This window comes from Dermacentor andersoni, chromosome 1, assembly GCF_023375885.2.
Source record: "Dermacentor andersoni chromosome 1, qqDerAnde1_hic_scaffold, whole genome shotgun sequence".
Taxonomy (NCBI): Eukaryota; Metazoa; Arthropoda; class Arachnida; order Ixodida; family Ixodidae; genus Dermacentor; species Dermacentor andersoni.
In genome coordinates, this window is record NC_092814.1 from 9,397,827 (window position 1) to 9,414,984 (window position 17,158).

The following is a 17,158-nucleotide window of genomic DNA, read 5'->3' on the forward strand; positions in this document are numbered from 1 at the left end:
TGTATGCATAATGGTTAGGCTCTGGTGCGAATAGCATGTCAGTGAATGTTCAAGAGGCTCCCATAGTGGCGGCCTAGTTTCTCACCAGTTTCGTCAGCCGAATGCGCACGTTGACAGCGGGGTAGCAGGGCGGCGATGGTTGGCGAACTTGTTGCAACGCCGCATGTTCGCCAACTGCATGCACAACAGTGCACGGATCGGCGAAACAGTTGAATAGCCCCGGTAAGCAGCCTGGTATTTGAATTTCCAAGCAAGGAATAGGAGCAACATGGTGCCGCAACGCCTTACAGGCTACAGTCTCAAACTGCTCGGAAATCCAAAGTTTTCTCAGATCTTACGGTCAGTATTTTGTGGTTGACTGTACGTTCTTTGTGAAAGTAGTGGCGAGATGATGATTCAGATTGACAGGCCTATATTATGCACTGCTGTTTCAGGTGGAGGGTAAGAAAATTCGATTTGTGTTAGAATAAAAAAATATTGTTCTCACATGTCATGACCTATCAAATACGAATTCTCTAGGTTTTATATTCGTGAATAGAAAGTTTGCTTCAAAATATTACGTTTAGACTTGGCAATACAATCTATAGCTGCAAAATTTTCGCTATAATCTAGAAAGTAAGTTCGTGCTAAATATATATTAGGTCAAAAAAAGAACAGAAACGGCAATTTGAGAAAAATGCAGTTTTATGTTTTCACATTTACCACAAGGGTTAAAAAGGCTGCATACAATAGATACTATTGCTTACTTTGTTTTCCAATTCTTTTCAATGTCTTTCTGCGGTTTATTTTCCTTCAACGCCATTCTTGGCTTTCTGACGAGCTTTGTGAACACATCACGCAATACGCCTGGTGGCGCCACACTGCAAGAGCTGTGACAGCGGCGGCGGCTCAGGACACGGCCTCGCGGATCCACGCGAGGCGCGGCCCGTCCAGCTGGTGGAAGCGCTGCTCGCCGGGCTGCGCGCCCACGCCCCGCAGGTGCCATCGCTCGCCGTGGCGGCACGCCAGCTGGCGGCCGGCCAGGGACTCGAGCTGCTCGGCGCGCGCCGTGCGGCCGCACAGCGTGGAGGAGGGCGCGCACGGGAACGCCTCCAGGCTCACTTGCTCCAGCTGCTCGCCTGCGCAGTTTGATACGAGCGACGCTCTCACATGCCTTCCAATGAACCTAGATATGCGCACACTCAACACAGTCGCTCAACGTGTCATATTTCCGTAGCTAGGACGGGCTAGTATGCTGGAAAGTTGTTGCCACCAGGTTACACGTGCAATATACCGAGAATCTGTAGGATGAAACGACATGGCTGGCACGTTGAGGCAGGCAATGAAATTGGAGGATTTGTTATGCCCTCGACAAATTCATTCGATTGCAGTGCAATTATCAGGCCACTTGTTCTTGTACCACAAAACACGTGCACGAGATTGTGAAAGCGCAATAAGTTCCAATACCTCGGGTGACGCAATGTATGTAATAACATTTATATGACAGCGACGCAGTAAATAAAACGAGACAAATGCTTTGACAGGGCTGGCCGCTACAACCTTCGAGTCTTTGTTCTTGATTATATACCACAACAATAACCTGAACCGGAGGAACTAGTCATAAAAGCATGTAGTAAGAGAGCATTCTGGGCACCGCCAAGCGTTTTTCAACGGGCGCACTGGAGCATTCCAACTAAATAAAGCTATCCAGAAATGCAGAAAGCTGACAAAGTGGTGGAATTCACATTTCGGAAGTCATAACGAATTGAGCGAGCCATCACAACACAAAATGAAGGCCTCGTGTTGCGCGGAAAAATTTCAGCACAATCGCCTGTGACCGAGGCCGTCAGCGTGGCTATGGTGAAGACGATGACCAGGAGGAGATGGTGCCGATTCTAGTTGATCGCCATCTTGGTCGCGTTTGGACTACCGCGTACATATATTTTATGCATAGCCTTGTAGCGGAGTTATACGTAACATTATTGGTGGAGGTACACGTTTCACGTAGCCGCCATGCAACTTGGTAGAAGTCGTAACGCAGACAATTGGCACCTGATGATGGATCTATGGAGAATTCTAAACTCTTGATAGGACGATCACAAAACGCAATTAGAAAAATTGTGAAAGATGACGTGAAACTAAATGGTGTTAATCCACCTAATGCGTTTAATGATTATTTTCTTTCATTGGCCCCAACACTCGGTAACTACAACAGCTTACGCTTTATGGGACCACAAAATCAATACACAATGTTGCTAAAACCAATCGCAGAGGACGAAGTAACTACAGCATTCCTTTAATTCAGGTGGGCCCAGACAGGTCCAGTCAGACAAGTCCAGTCATATAGATATCACTGGACACTGTCTAACACAGACATTTAATATTTTTGTTATCGGGCGTTTTTCCACTTAACATGCAATCTGCTAGGATTGTTGTAATTTATAGAAAGGGGAATAGTGATGATATGTCCAATTATCAGCCCATTTCTATTCTTCCTATGTTTGCTAAAGGCTTTGAAAAAATAATCCTTACGAGCATGACATGTTTTATTGTGATAGCAATTGTGTGGACACTTGAGTCGCATTTCTGCCGTCGCCGCGAGGTTCCGTGCGAGCGAGAGCGGGTGAGCCGGCGCGCGAGGGGCCTTCTGCTCCGGCGGCTGCGGTGCATCGCGGACGCCTGTTCCACGACGAGCGCTGCCTCCGTGCGCCTCTTTCGTTCGACGTCCTCGTTGAGTAACGCTTTTCTATCGTTGTGGATTTGGTTAGTAAGCGAATGTTTACAAGTTCATACGACCGATAAAACTACTATCCTTACTTTGTACAGCTATCTGCTAATTTGCTATCGCAATCGGTGCTTTCCGGCTGAACTTCCAATTTTTTCTGGTCATCACCAAACACGAAATTCGTCGCAGTATGGTTTCCGCCCAAACATGTCGAGTGAATTAGCATTCCTTACTCAGAAGAAATTTACACTAGAAAATTTTGAGAAGAAAATATCGTTCTGGGAGTTTTCCTAGACTTCACTAAAGCTTTCGATCTCATCAGTCATCACACCCTTCTTCAGAAACTTGAGCACTACGGTTACTGTGGGAAAGTATTGTCCTTAATTTATTCATACTTACAACATCGCAAACAATTCGTTGACATTAACCGACATCATGCTTCAGTAAAACTGCTAACTTCTGGTGTTCCTCAAGGGAGCATTTTGGGCCCTTTCCTTTTCATACTATACATTAATGAACTCGTGAATATTGATAATGCGTCAAAGTACATCATATACGCCGACGACACAAGTTTATTCTCTTCCAGGGTTTCAAGTGTCGAGTTGGCTGAAAGAGCCAATAAGACTATAGCACTAATTATTTCTTGGGCTCTTGAAAACGATTTAAAGATCAATGTTCAAAAGACTAAAGCTGTAATGTTCCACCCGCGTCAAAAATGTTTCCATCTTCCACCCGCGTCATGATAGCTCACACTGAAGTAGAAGTCGTTCGCGCTTTTAACTCATTAAAGACCAGCGTGACCATATGGTCACGTTAGTCTGCAAAGTGGATTTCAATTAATTAAGATTGACAAAACGGCACCAAAATCACCTTTGACATGCCGTTAGACAGATGAGAGTTCCCTTTACGGATATCAAGTGGCAGCAGGTGTCAGTCATTTTGTGGGAGCCCCTCGCAAAGGCGGGAATAAGTGTTGCTGCGCGAGTAGCATCACCATGCATCACTCCAAGGGGTAATGTTTTTTTTTTCCACTACTTGTTTAAGCAATGGTCGGATATCCTTACCTCCATATCGCTCTTTGAATATGTGACCTTCGATGATCATTTGTGAAAGCTTAATGTTTGATTTATCCATGAACAAGCGTGTTACCTTGTGCGTTGCCATATGGTCACGCTGGGCCTTTAGGCTACCTAACTTTTTATTTTTTTATAAACTGCATTCTCATCTCTTGCACGGCTGCTGGCGCATTTCCACAGTGGTTATTTCTTATTTTATGGTCTGAATAGGTTGATGTTGGAGAGAGAGAGAGAGAGAGAAAAACTTTATTTGGTTCCTTCAAGGATTTAGCGTCTCGAGGTCTCCGTCGTCTTCTTGGGCGCCGGCGACTTGGAGCCTCTTCCGGCAAGGGTGGGCCCCTATTCCAGGGCTCCACTGAGCCTAGCCACCTCACTAGCTTGCTGCACTAAGGCCCTTTGGGCCGTGAGCTCGCAGCTGGTAAGCCGACTCTCCCATTGCTCCGCACTTCGGTTATTGTGTTGGTGGAATGAATGATTGTGTTTACATTCCCATGTGACATGATATAGTGTGGGTGTGGCGCCGCACCATGGGCGTTGGAAATAAATGGCGAAGATACTCGAAGAAGACGATGACGACGTGTCAGTGATTTATATTGACCCATGAGAGTGTAGCACCTATTCGAATGAAGAGTCGGCCGATGAAGACTCAGGCGGGCTCATTGACAATCTAATCGGGCGGAAGCTATAAGCCGGCGCTGAAACTGTTTTCTCTGACTGACGCCGCATTGGTGGATCCGACTCGAACGATGGTGACCCCGGCAGGCAAGGTGACGGAACATGAGAGGTTTCTTGTGCTGTAGTTGATGCGGCCATTCCTGCGAAATTATCCACTGCTTCTAAGTGGACGAACGGTGATCTGCAGAAAAGCCTTGGCATATTTCCCTACTCAAACTTTGCTGGTTACAGTGACTTTTCACCTGTTGAATTGTTCGAAATCTTTTTTGAGGAAGCCGTCGTGGAGCTGCTAGTCGTACAAACAAGAAAGTGTGCGTTATTTTTCAATATGCCCGTTCCAGAGTTTACCAAAGAAGAATTAGGTTTTCTTGGAGTGTTCGTTTTGTCCGGCGATAACCGCTTGCCAGGGAAAAATGTTATTGGGACAGCGGCTTGGATATGCGCAACACGATGGCCTATAATGCTATGCGAAGAAATCGCTTCGTACAGATAATGCGATTCCTGCACTGTGCGAAATGCAAGCCTATCGCTTAGTGACAAGTTGGCAAAATTGCGTCCATTGATGGCACTATTGAAAGCAAGGTTTCTGGAGCACTTTCAACCTGTGCGTCACCTGAGCTATGACGAAAGTATGATTGAGTATTATTGTTGTCATGGCTGTAAACAGTTCATACGCGAAGGCCTGTCCACTTCGGGTATAAAGTATGGTGCCTAAATGCCAAGAACGGATACCTTGTAACCTTAAAAGTGTATCAAGGCAAGCAGGGGATCCCGGAGCATCTGAAAAATATGAAAAGGACTTCGGAAAAGCAGCGGCGCAACTTCTTCAAATGGTGGATGAACTCGCAGCAGAGACACACGACCTTCCTTTCTTTTTCTATTTTGATAATTTATTCACAGGCATGCCGCTACTCAGGCATTTCAAGGCACAGGGCTACGAAGGCATGGGTACAGTGAAGCAGAGCCGTTTTCCCAAACAGTGCCCTATCGCTCGACCAGAATACGTCAAGCGCCAGCCTCGCGGGCACGCAGAGTCCGTGCTGAGTGACAATGGGATAATTGTTGTCCGCTGGATGGAGAATTCTGTAATAACGATCGTGAGCACCATTAACGGCGTAGAACCAATGTCATCTGCAGACAGCTACTCTCGTGTTCAGAACAAGCAAATGAAGGTGGCCCGCAAAAAACACTGTTGCTCAGTACAAGTCTTATGGGAGGTACGGACCAGATGGATGCAAATGTAGGCGCCCACAGGATTGTAATCCGAAACAAAAAGTGGTGGTGGCCGATTTTCACTTGACTTTGTGATGTATCTATCAGCAACGCTTGGGCGCTAATTCGTAGCACAGGGTTCAACGTCACGCAGGTGGAATTCCGCACGCAAATTGCACAAAGCTGCCTGATGCGATGGGACAATAAACACAGAGGACCTGGTCAACGCAGAATCCCAAGGGCTGGTGATGCCCTGACTGGTACATGGTATGACCATGTGGCCCACTTTGTTGCACCAATACCTAATGACAAAAGGTGGAGGCGTGCATGAGATAATTGCAACAGCGCAGTGCACACACAATGCACAAAGTATGACGACGGCATGTGTATTCCATGATTTAAACCATATCACACTAAATAAGTGCTCGACTATTCGCTATGTATGTTTTTTGTGATGTTTCATGGCTTGAAATAAATGTTTTTCACTTTGCGTATTTTGCTGTATAGCGTAAGGGCCCAGTGTGACCATATGGTCACGGGCTATATTTCAAAAACTAATTAGGCAAGAGTAATAATTTTTTGCACGTGAATTATTAGTATAAAGGTAAGTTATTATATTAGATTTATTTCAAGATAGCAAGAAAAATAGAAACCGGTCCCAAATGGGTTAATCTACTTTTCAGAAAACATGTCACGGGACGATCATGTGGGGAAAGTTGCTCGTACGACTGGCTTTATGCGCCGTCACAGTTCATCGTTCCCAGTGCCGGTAAATATTATTATATAATTCTTTATATTCCTCGATAATGAACTATAGCGCCCTAGTCTGATCCACGGCAAAACTGAAAAACGCTACAAAAACGAGCCGTTCGTATGACCTTAAAAGTTTCTCCTGGCTCGCACACTGCAGAATTATTTCATAAATTCAACATTATTAGCGTGAAATCATTGTATCCCTACAGGCTTGCTCGACATTACAAACCTGACGCATCTGGGCATACATCAGATAGTTTGCGAGACTTAAAGAAAACCATCCTTTATATAATACACGTAAACCTGAAAAGTGCAAAGTCGAAACATGCCGCACGAGCTATGGTAAACAAACGTTCAAGTTTCGCTTGCCATCTTTACTAAATGAATTGTCAAGAGACAACATTGATATTTCCGAAATATCGTACGAACCTTCGCGCACGAGATACTTGTCAGTCTCACAACATTCTATAAACTTTACGGTTCATGTGATGTTGAATCTGGACGAGTAACACTTTTTTCTCTTTTTGCGTTACTTATTGCCCATAAGGGCACGACATCGCATCCAAGATGTCGCACTCACGCTGGTTATTATTACAGGCTACGATAACGCTGATGGTATCGTCCATGTGCTTCGCCCGGATCGACAACCGCCTGCCGACCTGCTGCTGCCGCCTGCCGATCCGCATCGACGATTGCTGACTCCAGCTCATCACCCGCCAGTTACAGATGAATCCAAGTGGTCCACCTGGCAACCTAGGACTACATCATGTGCGTTCACGGCGGCCGAGGCAGGATATAAAGGACAGCTGGCTGGCTCCCACTTCGGGCACGACATCGCATCCAAGATGTCGCACTCACGCTGGTTATTATTACAGGTTAGTTACCTGAAAGCTGCGCATTGTTTTTGAAGCAGTAATTACTCTTTGTTGGCGGTGTCGTGCGCACCACAGTCTATTGAAAAAGTGAAGTTTTTGATGGCTCTGTTCACTTGCAAATTTCGTTCCTTGTCTGCTATTTTACTATTGCTTTCGGGAGATATAGAGTCTAATACTGGCCCTATGACAAAAGGTGAAGCAGATTCACTTGCCCAGGCTATAGGTGCTATCCGTCGGCTTGAAGAGGGTCAAGCTTCCCTGATATACTGATTTGAAGTCTGCCAGGGAGAAGGAAGTGGAAGCTGACAACAAAATTAAAATTTTAAGTGACAAGATTGCGTCTTTGGAAAAAGCAATGGAGTTAAATTGCACATTTAAAGCTGGGACAGATTCCGACGCTGTACGCGTGGTGTCTGAGCAGGTGGCTGTTATTAAGGCACGCTGTAACGACTAAGAGAACAGGCTGCGACGTTCGAATCTGCTTTTCTTCCGTTTGGAAGATAACACTAGAGAAGACTGGAAAAAGTCGGAGCAAAACATAATTGACTTCTGTGCGGCTAAGCTTGGCATCAAAATAAGTGAACAACAATTTGAGCGGGTGCATCGGTTGGGAAGATATAGCGAGGACAAACGGAGACCAATCATAGCCAAGCTGACCGTCTTTAAGGACAAAGATTGCATTCTCTTTTCGGCACACAAACTGAAGGGAAGATCATATTCCATTCGCGAAGATTTTTCAACGGAAACTCGACGTGCTAGACAAAAGCTAATTGAATTTGCGAAAACCCAGAATAAATATTTCAAGCTTTCAGTGTACAAGCTGCGTATTGAATCATGAACTTATATTTACGATGGTTCTGCAAGTGCAGTTGTCCCGCTGAATAGATAGCTACTGTTGGGAGCATGCGCACAGAGTCACCAAGTACTAAAGCTAACCCCGACTTCACCCTCGCTATCATTATCGTATGCTCACATGCGAAGCATATTATCAAAGCGCGTTCTCATCTCTTCCTTCTTGGAAGACAGTAAATCGGACATTATCGCTTTCACAGAGGCATGGCTGCATTCTGCAATAACGAATGATGAAATCTTTTCATCTTCAAACATGTACGACATATATAGGTGTGACCGCTCTACTAAAAGAGCGGTCACACCGCTCTTCACGGCTGATTTAATTTATGTTCTTGGGGATTTCAATTATCCACTAATCGATTGGACGAATTTATCATCTCCTTCTCATATATCGTCTGAATTGATCAACTTGTCTTTAGACTTTCATCTCTTTCAAGCTGTCACGAAACCCACACGTGGTGCCAATGTTCTAGATCTCATTCTTAGTACAGCACCTGAAACAATAGGTAAATAACGATAAACACAACGCCACCGGTTACGGGTGAAACGAGAAAACAAATTCGTGATTACAATAAAGGCAATTATAAAACAATAATCTGAGAATTTGAAACTTTCTTCGAAAACACAATGTGGCCATCATTTTACGATAGATCCGTTGAAGAAAACAGGCTCATGTTTAAAAATACACTGTGCGCATTAGTAGACAAGTATGTTCCACTCATAAATATAACTAACGATAAGTTGCACCCTTGGTTTACTAAAAAGCTTCAGCGCATGAGGAACAAGAAAAAACGCTTGTATAATATCGCTAAGCGAGATCGCACATCAGCAGCGTGGCAGAATTACAAAACGTACCTTAAATCCTACTGCTCAGCTTTAGGTGAAGCTAAAGATAAATATTTCTCTAATGATCTTCCTGAGCTGCTTAAGAACAATCCTGCCAAGTTTTGGAAAATAATAAAGCCTAACAACGAATCAGATGATTTGTCATTACAAAACAGCAGCAATATTCCTATTCCAGAGAGCGAATGTTCGGAGGTTCATTCTTCAGCTCTGTATTTACACAGGCGAACACTTCAAATATACCTTTTGTTTCGGAATTAGGCTACCAATACATGGAACCTATTGAAGTCACTTTGGAGGGCCTCTCTTCTCTCTTAAATAACCTTAAGATGTCTTCTTCATGTGGCATAGATGGGATAAACTTAAAGGTTTTAAAGAATACGGTAGAAATATCAAGCAAAATTCTTTTTCACATATTCAGACAATCACTTGCGACTGGCCACCTTCCCGCAGATTGGAAGATGGCGAAAGTTATACCTGTATTAAAAATGGCAACAGGAAATCCTGTGAGAATTATCGCCCCATTTCATTGACATGTATTCCCCGCAAGTTGCTTGAACACATTATCGCTTCGCAGATTTACAGACATCTTGAGACTAACAAATTCCTTTTTCATAATCAGCATGGCTTTAGGAAGGGCCTCTCGTGCGAGACACAGTTATTTGAATTTACAGCAGACCTACACACTAACTTAATTTATAACTTACAAATTGATTGCTTGTTCCTTGATTTTTCGAAGGCATTCGACCCTATCGCACATTGTCGTCTAATATCAAAACTCTCCGCACTTAAATTGGACTGTCTTACCTTGTCATGGCTCCGAAATTTCCTGTCTAATTGTCAGCAGTTTACTTTTGCAAATAACTACTCTTCCTCCATAACGGACGTTTCTTCTGGTGTACCACAGGGTAGCGTCCTCGATCCCTTGCTTTTTCCAATTTTTATTAACACCTACCTCAAAATTTGTCCTCCTCCATCAGAATATTCGCCGACGACTGCATAATTTATCACCCAATTAAAAACTCAGATGATCATCTCATTCTTCAGCAAGACCTTCAACAAATCATTAGCTGGTGCAATAAATGGCTAATGACTTTCAATACCACAAAATGCAAAGTAATGTCGTTTACCCGGAAGTCGGCAACCTCACCTTACCTCTACCATATTAACAATTACACTGTAACAACAGCTACACAATATAAATATTTAGGAGTTCTATTCACATCGGATCTTTCCTGGACAGAGCATATCACGTCCATTTCAGCTAATGCCTGCCAATCGTTAGGGCACTTGCGACGCAACTTAAGAAATGTTCCTTCAAATGTTCGCAAGCTAGCTTACCTAACTCTCGTTCGTCCCAAGCTCGAGTATGCATCTCCCATTTGGTCCCCTCACCAGAAATACTTCATTGAAACACTAGAACGGATCCAGAACAGAGCAAGCCGCTTCATCATCAACGATTACAGCTACCAGTCTAGTGTAACACAAATAAAACTTAAGCTTTCATTACAATCCTTGAACACTCGTCGAGACATTGACCTTTTATCACTGTTCCACAAATTCCTTCACTCCACTCGAACACCCGCATGCTTGAAACCACCCTACTCCACGTCACATAGGCTTCATAATCATTTCAGCTATGCCCGCCTTTACGGTTCTACAAAAGCATTCCATTACTCTGCTCGTCCTCGTGCTATCAGAATATGGAATTCGCTCCCGGACAGCATTGCATGCCAGTCCAACTACGATTCATTCCATGATGCCTTGACTCAATGCATGACTAAAGAAATGTGAAGTTTTACGTTTGTCGCACAATGCTTTCTATACTTGCACTATCTTTTACAGTTTATTGTTGCATTATTACCGTTATGTCGCTATGTTTACCGTTGCGTTGGAATGTCGCGTCCGTAACTTTTCTGTTATTATTTTTTTCATTATTACTGTTTAACACTCTCATGTTAATTACACGACTTCACTGAAAACAATCTATGGGATTTGTTCCTTGTTATTATATTATGTTTTCTTCTTTTCCCTTGTGAATTGTGAACTAAATAATTCTTTTTTCTTCTCGGTTGCACTTGCGGTTGTAGGTTGTAAACAGATACGGTTTATAGATGTCTTGTATTCTATGTATTTTTTATGTACTGCCCCCTTACTCAATGGCTCCCTTTGAGGCCTGTAAGGCACTTTTAAATAAATAAATAAATATATTCGTATATCCGAGAGCTATTAACTCAGTATTCTGACTTCATTAGCAAGCTTATTCTTGTTTTTTATATATTCTGCTTAAACTGATATTTGCCATTACTTAGGTATTGCCATTGCTTAGATAAGCGTCTCACGTTTTCTTCGATACTCCATCGCTAGTCCCATTAGGTGCCCAAAGTAGGCATTCGATATTGGCCAACATGCTTTCGTCTGCGTTTTTTTTTTCATTTCAGTGCCGCCGCCCCACAGAAGCAAAAAAATGGGATTGTTGCGGCGCAGCGAATGGTCGCATGGTGAAAGTTCGTTTTTGTTACTTCTTTTGCGGAAAGTAATGGGCCACGGAACGCTTCAGCTGGCGGATAGTCTTACTATATTATTGCGATAGCAATTATATGGACACTACAGGCGTATTGCTGCCGTCGCCCTCATGTTCGGTATAATGTCCAAGGGCGATAACATTGTGACTGCGCCGCATGCTGTATGTACGAGTGAAAGCGAAAGGGGGGAGGGGGGGCATGGGTGAGCCGACGATGGTGGCTCAGTCTCGTGTGCGCAAGGGAGAAAAGTGGGGAGAAAGCGTGCCGCCTTCCGTCGCGCGCGATACATCCGAGGGAGTGGGTAGAATCGGGGCGGGATCTATTATTCAGTGTTCTGTGAATGTGTAATCACGCAGCATGTTTATTTGCCTTGTTTGAGGCATTATATACAGTGACTTTTTCTTAGCTACGGAGATTTTTGAAGGCTTATACGTATATTTAAATGTCTTGTTGCGAAGTTTCGTGTCTACGTGCAGTGAACTTTGTTTCCAGTGACACTTTTTTGCCCTTTATCAAGCTGCATTTTCGAATTTCTAATGTATGAGGGCGAGTCAAATGAAAGTGAGCCAACCAACCCAGCGCAATATTGGTTCGGTTTATTATCTGCGAGGCATGCGCGTAGTGCCCACGCCAGACTCATCTACAGAAGTGACACGCAGGTGTGAGGATAAATGTGCTTTAATGTTCTCATATACTGCAGGGTTGAACATGGGAGCGCGACATAATGGACGCTCGAAAAGCTGAACAGCGTGGTGTCGTGAGGTTCTTGGCAGCTGAAGGTATTTCTCAAAAAGAAATTAGTCGCCGTATGGCTGCCGTGTACGTTGAACATTGCATTTCCTTGGCCACTGTGAAGCGTTGAAGCAGGCGGTTCAAAGAAGGACGTGAAAGTTGCAAAGACGATCCAAGACCGGGCCAAAGCCACCGCGCAATGACCCCCAATGCAATTGCAAAGGCTGATAAGCTGCTTAGACAAGAACGGAGGTTAAGCATCGATGAATTGGCACAGCGTGTGAACACCAGTCACGGTTCGGTTCACGCAATAATTCATGACCATTTCGGTTATCGGATCTTTTGTGTGCAATGGATGCCCAAGATTTTGAACCACCACCAAAACACGGAGAAGTTCGGCGCTGCCTTGACTAATCTGTTCCGGTATCACAATGAGGGTGACGACTTCTTGTCTGCAATTGTGACCGCGGACGAACCATGGTGCCACTACTACGAGCCTGAAATACGACGGCAAAGCTTACTGTGGGAACATTTGAATTCACCACCCCCAAAAAAAGCAAAGGCCGTCATTTACACCGGAAAGGTGTTGTTGACTTTTCTTTCAATCGTCAGGGGCCATTACTGATAGAATTTCCTAAATTTCGAGAGGCTATCAATTGTTTCCGATATTGTGAAGCGCCAGATCCGCTGCGTGTTGCAATCAAGAACAAACGACGTGGAAAATTGACGAATGGGGTCATCTTGTTCCACGACAATGCCCATCCCCACGTCGCTGGTGTGGTTAATGCAAAATTGGCAAAGTTCAAGTGGGAAACGCTGCAACATTCAACAACAAGACCTGTCGCCTTGCGACTTCCACATTTTGGGGCAACTGAACAAAAAAAAAAAACAGCTCAAGGGAACCAGATTCGTGTCGGACGATGACGTGAAATAGTCAGTTACACACTTTTCGAAGCAGCAACCCAAGGAGCTTTAAGAGACTGGAATCACGCGACTCGTTAGTCAATGGGACAAATGTCTAAATGCTCATAGAGACTCCTTTTAAATAAAGTACTCCGTTTATCATATATACAAATTAGCTCACATTCATTAGTCTCGCTCTCGTATATGTTGCAGAACTCGTGCTTTTTATACGTGCTCTCCGTCGCGACTCTGATTTCGGTGCAATTACTCACAATGCATGAACGGTTACAGTTGCTCCTGCGTAATGCATTGGAACGAATGACAGCATCATTGAGATTTTTCACTGGCCATTGCATATGTACAATAATGTAAACAAGGTTCTTGAATGAGAAAGTTTCATTAACATACTTGTCCTCAACTTGTTCATTTCACGGCCTTTACATTTTTCATATCAGCGGCATGCACTACCTTGCTGGTTTCGAACTAATACAGTTCTAAAGTTCGTGCGATATTTACTTTACTTAACTAACAGACAAAAAACATGGAGGCATTGATATAAGTTATTTTGGGCACAACTTTTGGGACGTACGAGTATATTATTTTATGAAAAAAATACACATTTTACTCGTCTTGACAGTGCATGGCGTTCAAGAATTCGTTCGCAGCATTTTTGGCTATGACAGTGCAGTTGTTATTCATGTATAACGAAATTTCTGGCTACGCCACTGCCCACGCACTACTTGATATTTATTGTGGCCCGAACGTGCCCTATGTTTCACTATTGATGCTGCATTCCGCGTCCCTTTTATTTTGAGGTTATCTTGGTGGGTGCATGAGTAAGGCTTTCCTTCGTTTACATATACGCCCAGGCATATATATAGCTTGACTAGGAGTATGACTTGCTTTTGAATCGACACCACGTAGTTACTCGTCTCTTCATTAAACATCATAATTCTCGATTTCTCTGTGTCTAGATTTAAGGTCTAGATTCGTCGTTGCGTTGCCACAGATATTGGCTAGTGTCTGTAAATATCTTGCATTGGCCGCTAGTAGCACTATGTCGTCTGCATACATAAGTGCGGAGAGGTTCTGCTGCACCATTTCTCCATTACGCGTGTTTGATAAATGAAAACCCAATTGATTGTTTTCCAGTCGTCCTTCTACACCCTTAATATGAAGCATGAACTACAATGCAAACAGAGGGCATCTTTGCTTCAGTCCTTCTGGAATTTCCACCTCTTCATTACAATTTCGACCTTACCATACGGCTTTTTACTCAGTTGTCTATATATATCTCCCTCAGCAGCTCAACGAAATCTTTATCCATGCCTTCGTGCTTGAGAATATCCCATAACAACTTCCTATCTATCTTGTCGAAGGCTCCCTTAATATCCAGAAATGCTATCCATGAAGCTCTATATTGAGCTACAGATATCTCTATGCACTGAGAATATCCCATAACAACTCCCTGTATATATTGTCTTACGCTCCCTTAATATGCAGAAATGCTATCCATTAAGCTCTATTTTGAGCTACGGATATCTCTATGCACTGAGAATATCCCATAACAACTCCCTGTATATATTGTCTTAGGCTCCCTTAATATGCAGAAATGCTATCCATGAAGCTCTATATTGAGCTACGGATATCTCTATGCACTGAGAATATCCCATAACAACTCCCTGTATATATTGTCTTACGCTCCCTTAATATGCAGAAATGCTATCCATTAAGCTCTATTTTGAGCTACGGATATCTCTATGCACTGAGAATATCCCATAACAACTCCCTGTATATATTGTCTTAGGCTCCCTTAATATGCAGAAATGCTATCCATGAAGCTCTATTTTGAGCTACGGATATCTCTATGCACTGAGAATATCCCATAACAACTCCCTGTATATATTGTTTTAGGCTCCCTTAATATGCAGAAATGCTATCCATGAAGCTCTATATTGAGCTACGGATATCTCTATGCACTGAGAATATCCCATAACAACTCCCTGTATATATTGTCTCAGGCTCCCTTAATATGCAGAAATGCTATCCATTAAGCTCTATATTGAGCTACGGATATCTCTATGCACTGAGAATATCCCATAACAACTCCCTGTATATATTGTCTTAGGCTCCCTTAATATGCAGAAATGCTATCCATGAAGCTCTATATTGAGCTACAGATATCTCTATGCACTGAGAATATCCCATAACAACTCCCTGTATATATTGTCTTACGCTCCCTTAATATGCAGAAATGCTATCCATTAAGCTCTATTTTGAGCTACGGATATCTCTATGCACTGAGAATATCCCATAACAACTCCCTGTATATATTGTCTTAGGCTCCCTTAATATGCAGAAATGCTATCCATGAAGCTCTATTTTGAGCTACGGATATCTCTATGCACTGAGAATATCCCATAACAACTCCCTGTATATATTGTTTTAGGCTCCCTTAATATGCAGAAATGCTATCCATGAAGCTCTATATTGAGCTACGGATATCTCTATGCACTGAGAATATCCCATAACAACTCCCTGTATATATTGTCTTAGGCTCCCTTAATATGCAGAAATGCTATCCATGAAGCTCTATTTTGAGCTACGGATATCTCTATGCACTGAGAATATCCCATAACAACTCCCTGTATATATTGTCTTAGGCTCCCTTATATGCAGAAATGCTATCCATGAAGCTCTATATTGAGCTACGGATATCTCTATGCACTGAGAATATCCCATAACAACTTCCTATCTATCTTGTCGAAGGCTCCCTTAATATCCAGAAATGCTATCCATGAAGCTCTATATTGAGCTACGGATATCTCTATGCACTGAGAATATCCCATAACAACTCCCTGTATATATTGTCTTAGGCTCCCTTAATATGCAGAAATGCTATCCATGAAGCTCTATATTGAGCTACGGATATCTCTATGCACTGAGAATATCCCATAACAACTTCCTATCTATCTTGTCGAAGGCTCCCTTAATATCCAGAAATGCTATCCATGAAGCTCTATATTGAGCTACGGATATCTCTATGCACTGAGAATATCCCATAACAACTCCCTGTATATATTGTCTCAGGCTCCCTTAATATGCAGAAATGCTATCCATTAAGCTCTATATTGAGCTACGGATATCTCTATGCACTGAGAATATCCCATAACAACTCCCTGTATATATTGTCTTAGGCTCCCTTAATATGCAGAAATGCTATCCATGAAGCTCTATATTGAGCTACAGATATCTCTATGCACTGAGAATATCCCATAACAACTCCCTGTATATATTGTCTTACGCTCCCTTAATATGCAGAAATGCTATCCATTAAGCTCTATTTTGAGCTACGGATATCTCTATGCACTGAGAATATCCCATAACAACTCCCTGTATATATTGTCTTAGGCTCCCTTAATATGCAGAAATGCTATCCATGAAGCTCTATTTTGAGCTACGGATATCTCTATGCACTGAGAATATCCCATAACAACTCCCTGTATATATTGTTTTAGGCTCCCTTAATATGCAGAAATGCTATCCATGAAGCTCTATATTGAGCTACGGATATCTCTATGCACTGAGAATATCCCATAACAACTCCCTGTATATATTGTCTTAGGCTCCCTTAATATGCAGAAATGCTATCCATGAAGCTCTATTTTGAGCTACGGATATCTCTATGCACTGAGAATATCCCATAACAACTCCCTGTATATATTGTCTTAGGCTCCCTTATATGCAGAAATGCTATCCATGAAGCTCTATATTGAGCTACGGATATCTCTATGCACTGAGAATATCCCATAACAACTTCCTATCTATCTTGTCGAAGGCTCCCTTAATATCCAGAAATGCTATCCATGAAGCTCTATATTGAGCTACGGATATCTCTATGCACTGAGAATATCCCATAACAACTCCCTGTATATATTGTCTTAGGCTCCCTTAATATGCAGAAATGCTATCCATGAAGCTCTATATTGAGCTACGGATATCTCTATG

At 42.9% G+C, this 17,158-nt stretch overlaps 1 protein-coding gene across 2 annotated transcripts in view; it reads right to left on the minus strand.

The window, feature by feature from the left end:
• Positions 1–666: 666 nt before the first annotated feature.
• LOC126545730 (uncharacterized) overlaps positions 667–17,158 on the minus strand; it is a 984,485-nt gene continuing 967,993 nt past the window's right edge. For both annotated transcript variants that reach the window (XM_055061186.2, XM_050193681.3), the window contains one exon: positions 667–1,118. In XM_055061186.2, the coding sequence (XP_054917161.2) occupies positions 889–1,118 (230 nt within the window). In that variant the 3' untranslated portion in view covers positions 667–888. The remainder of the gene's footprint in view (positions 1,119–17,158) is intronic.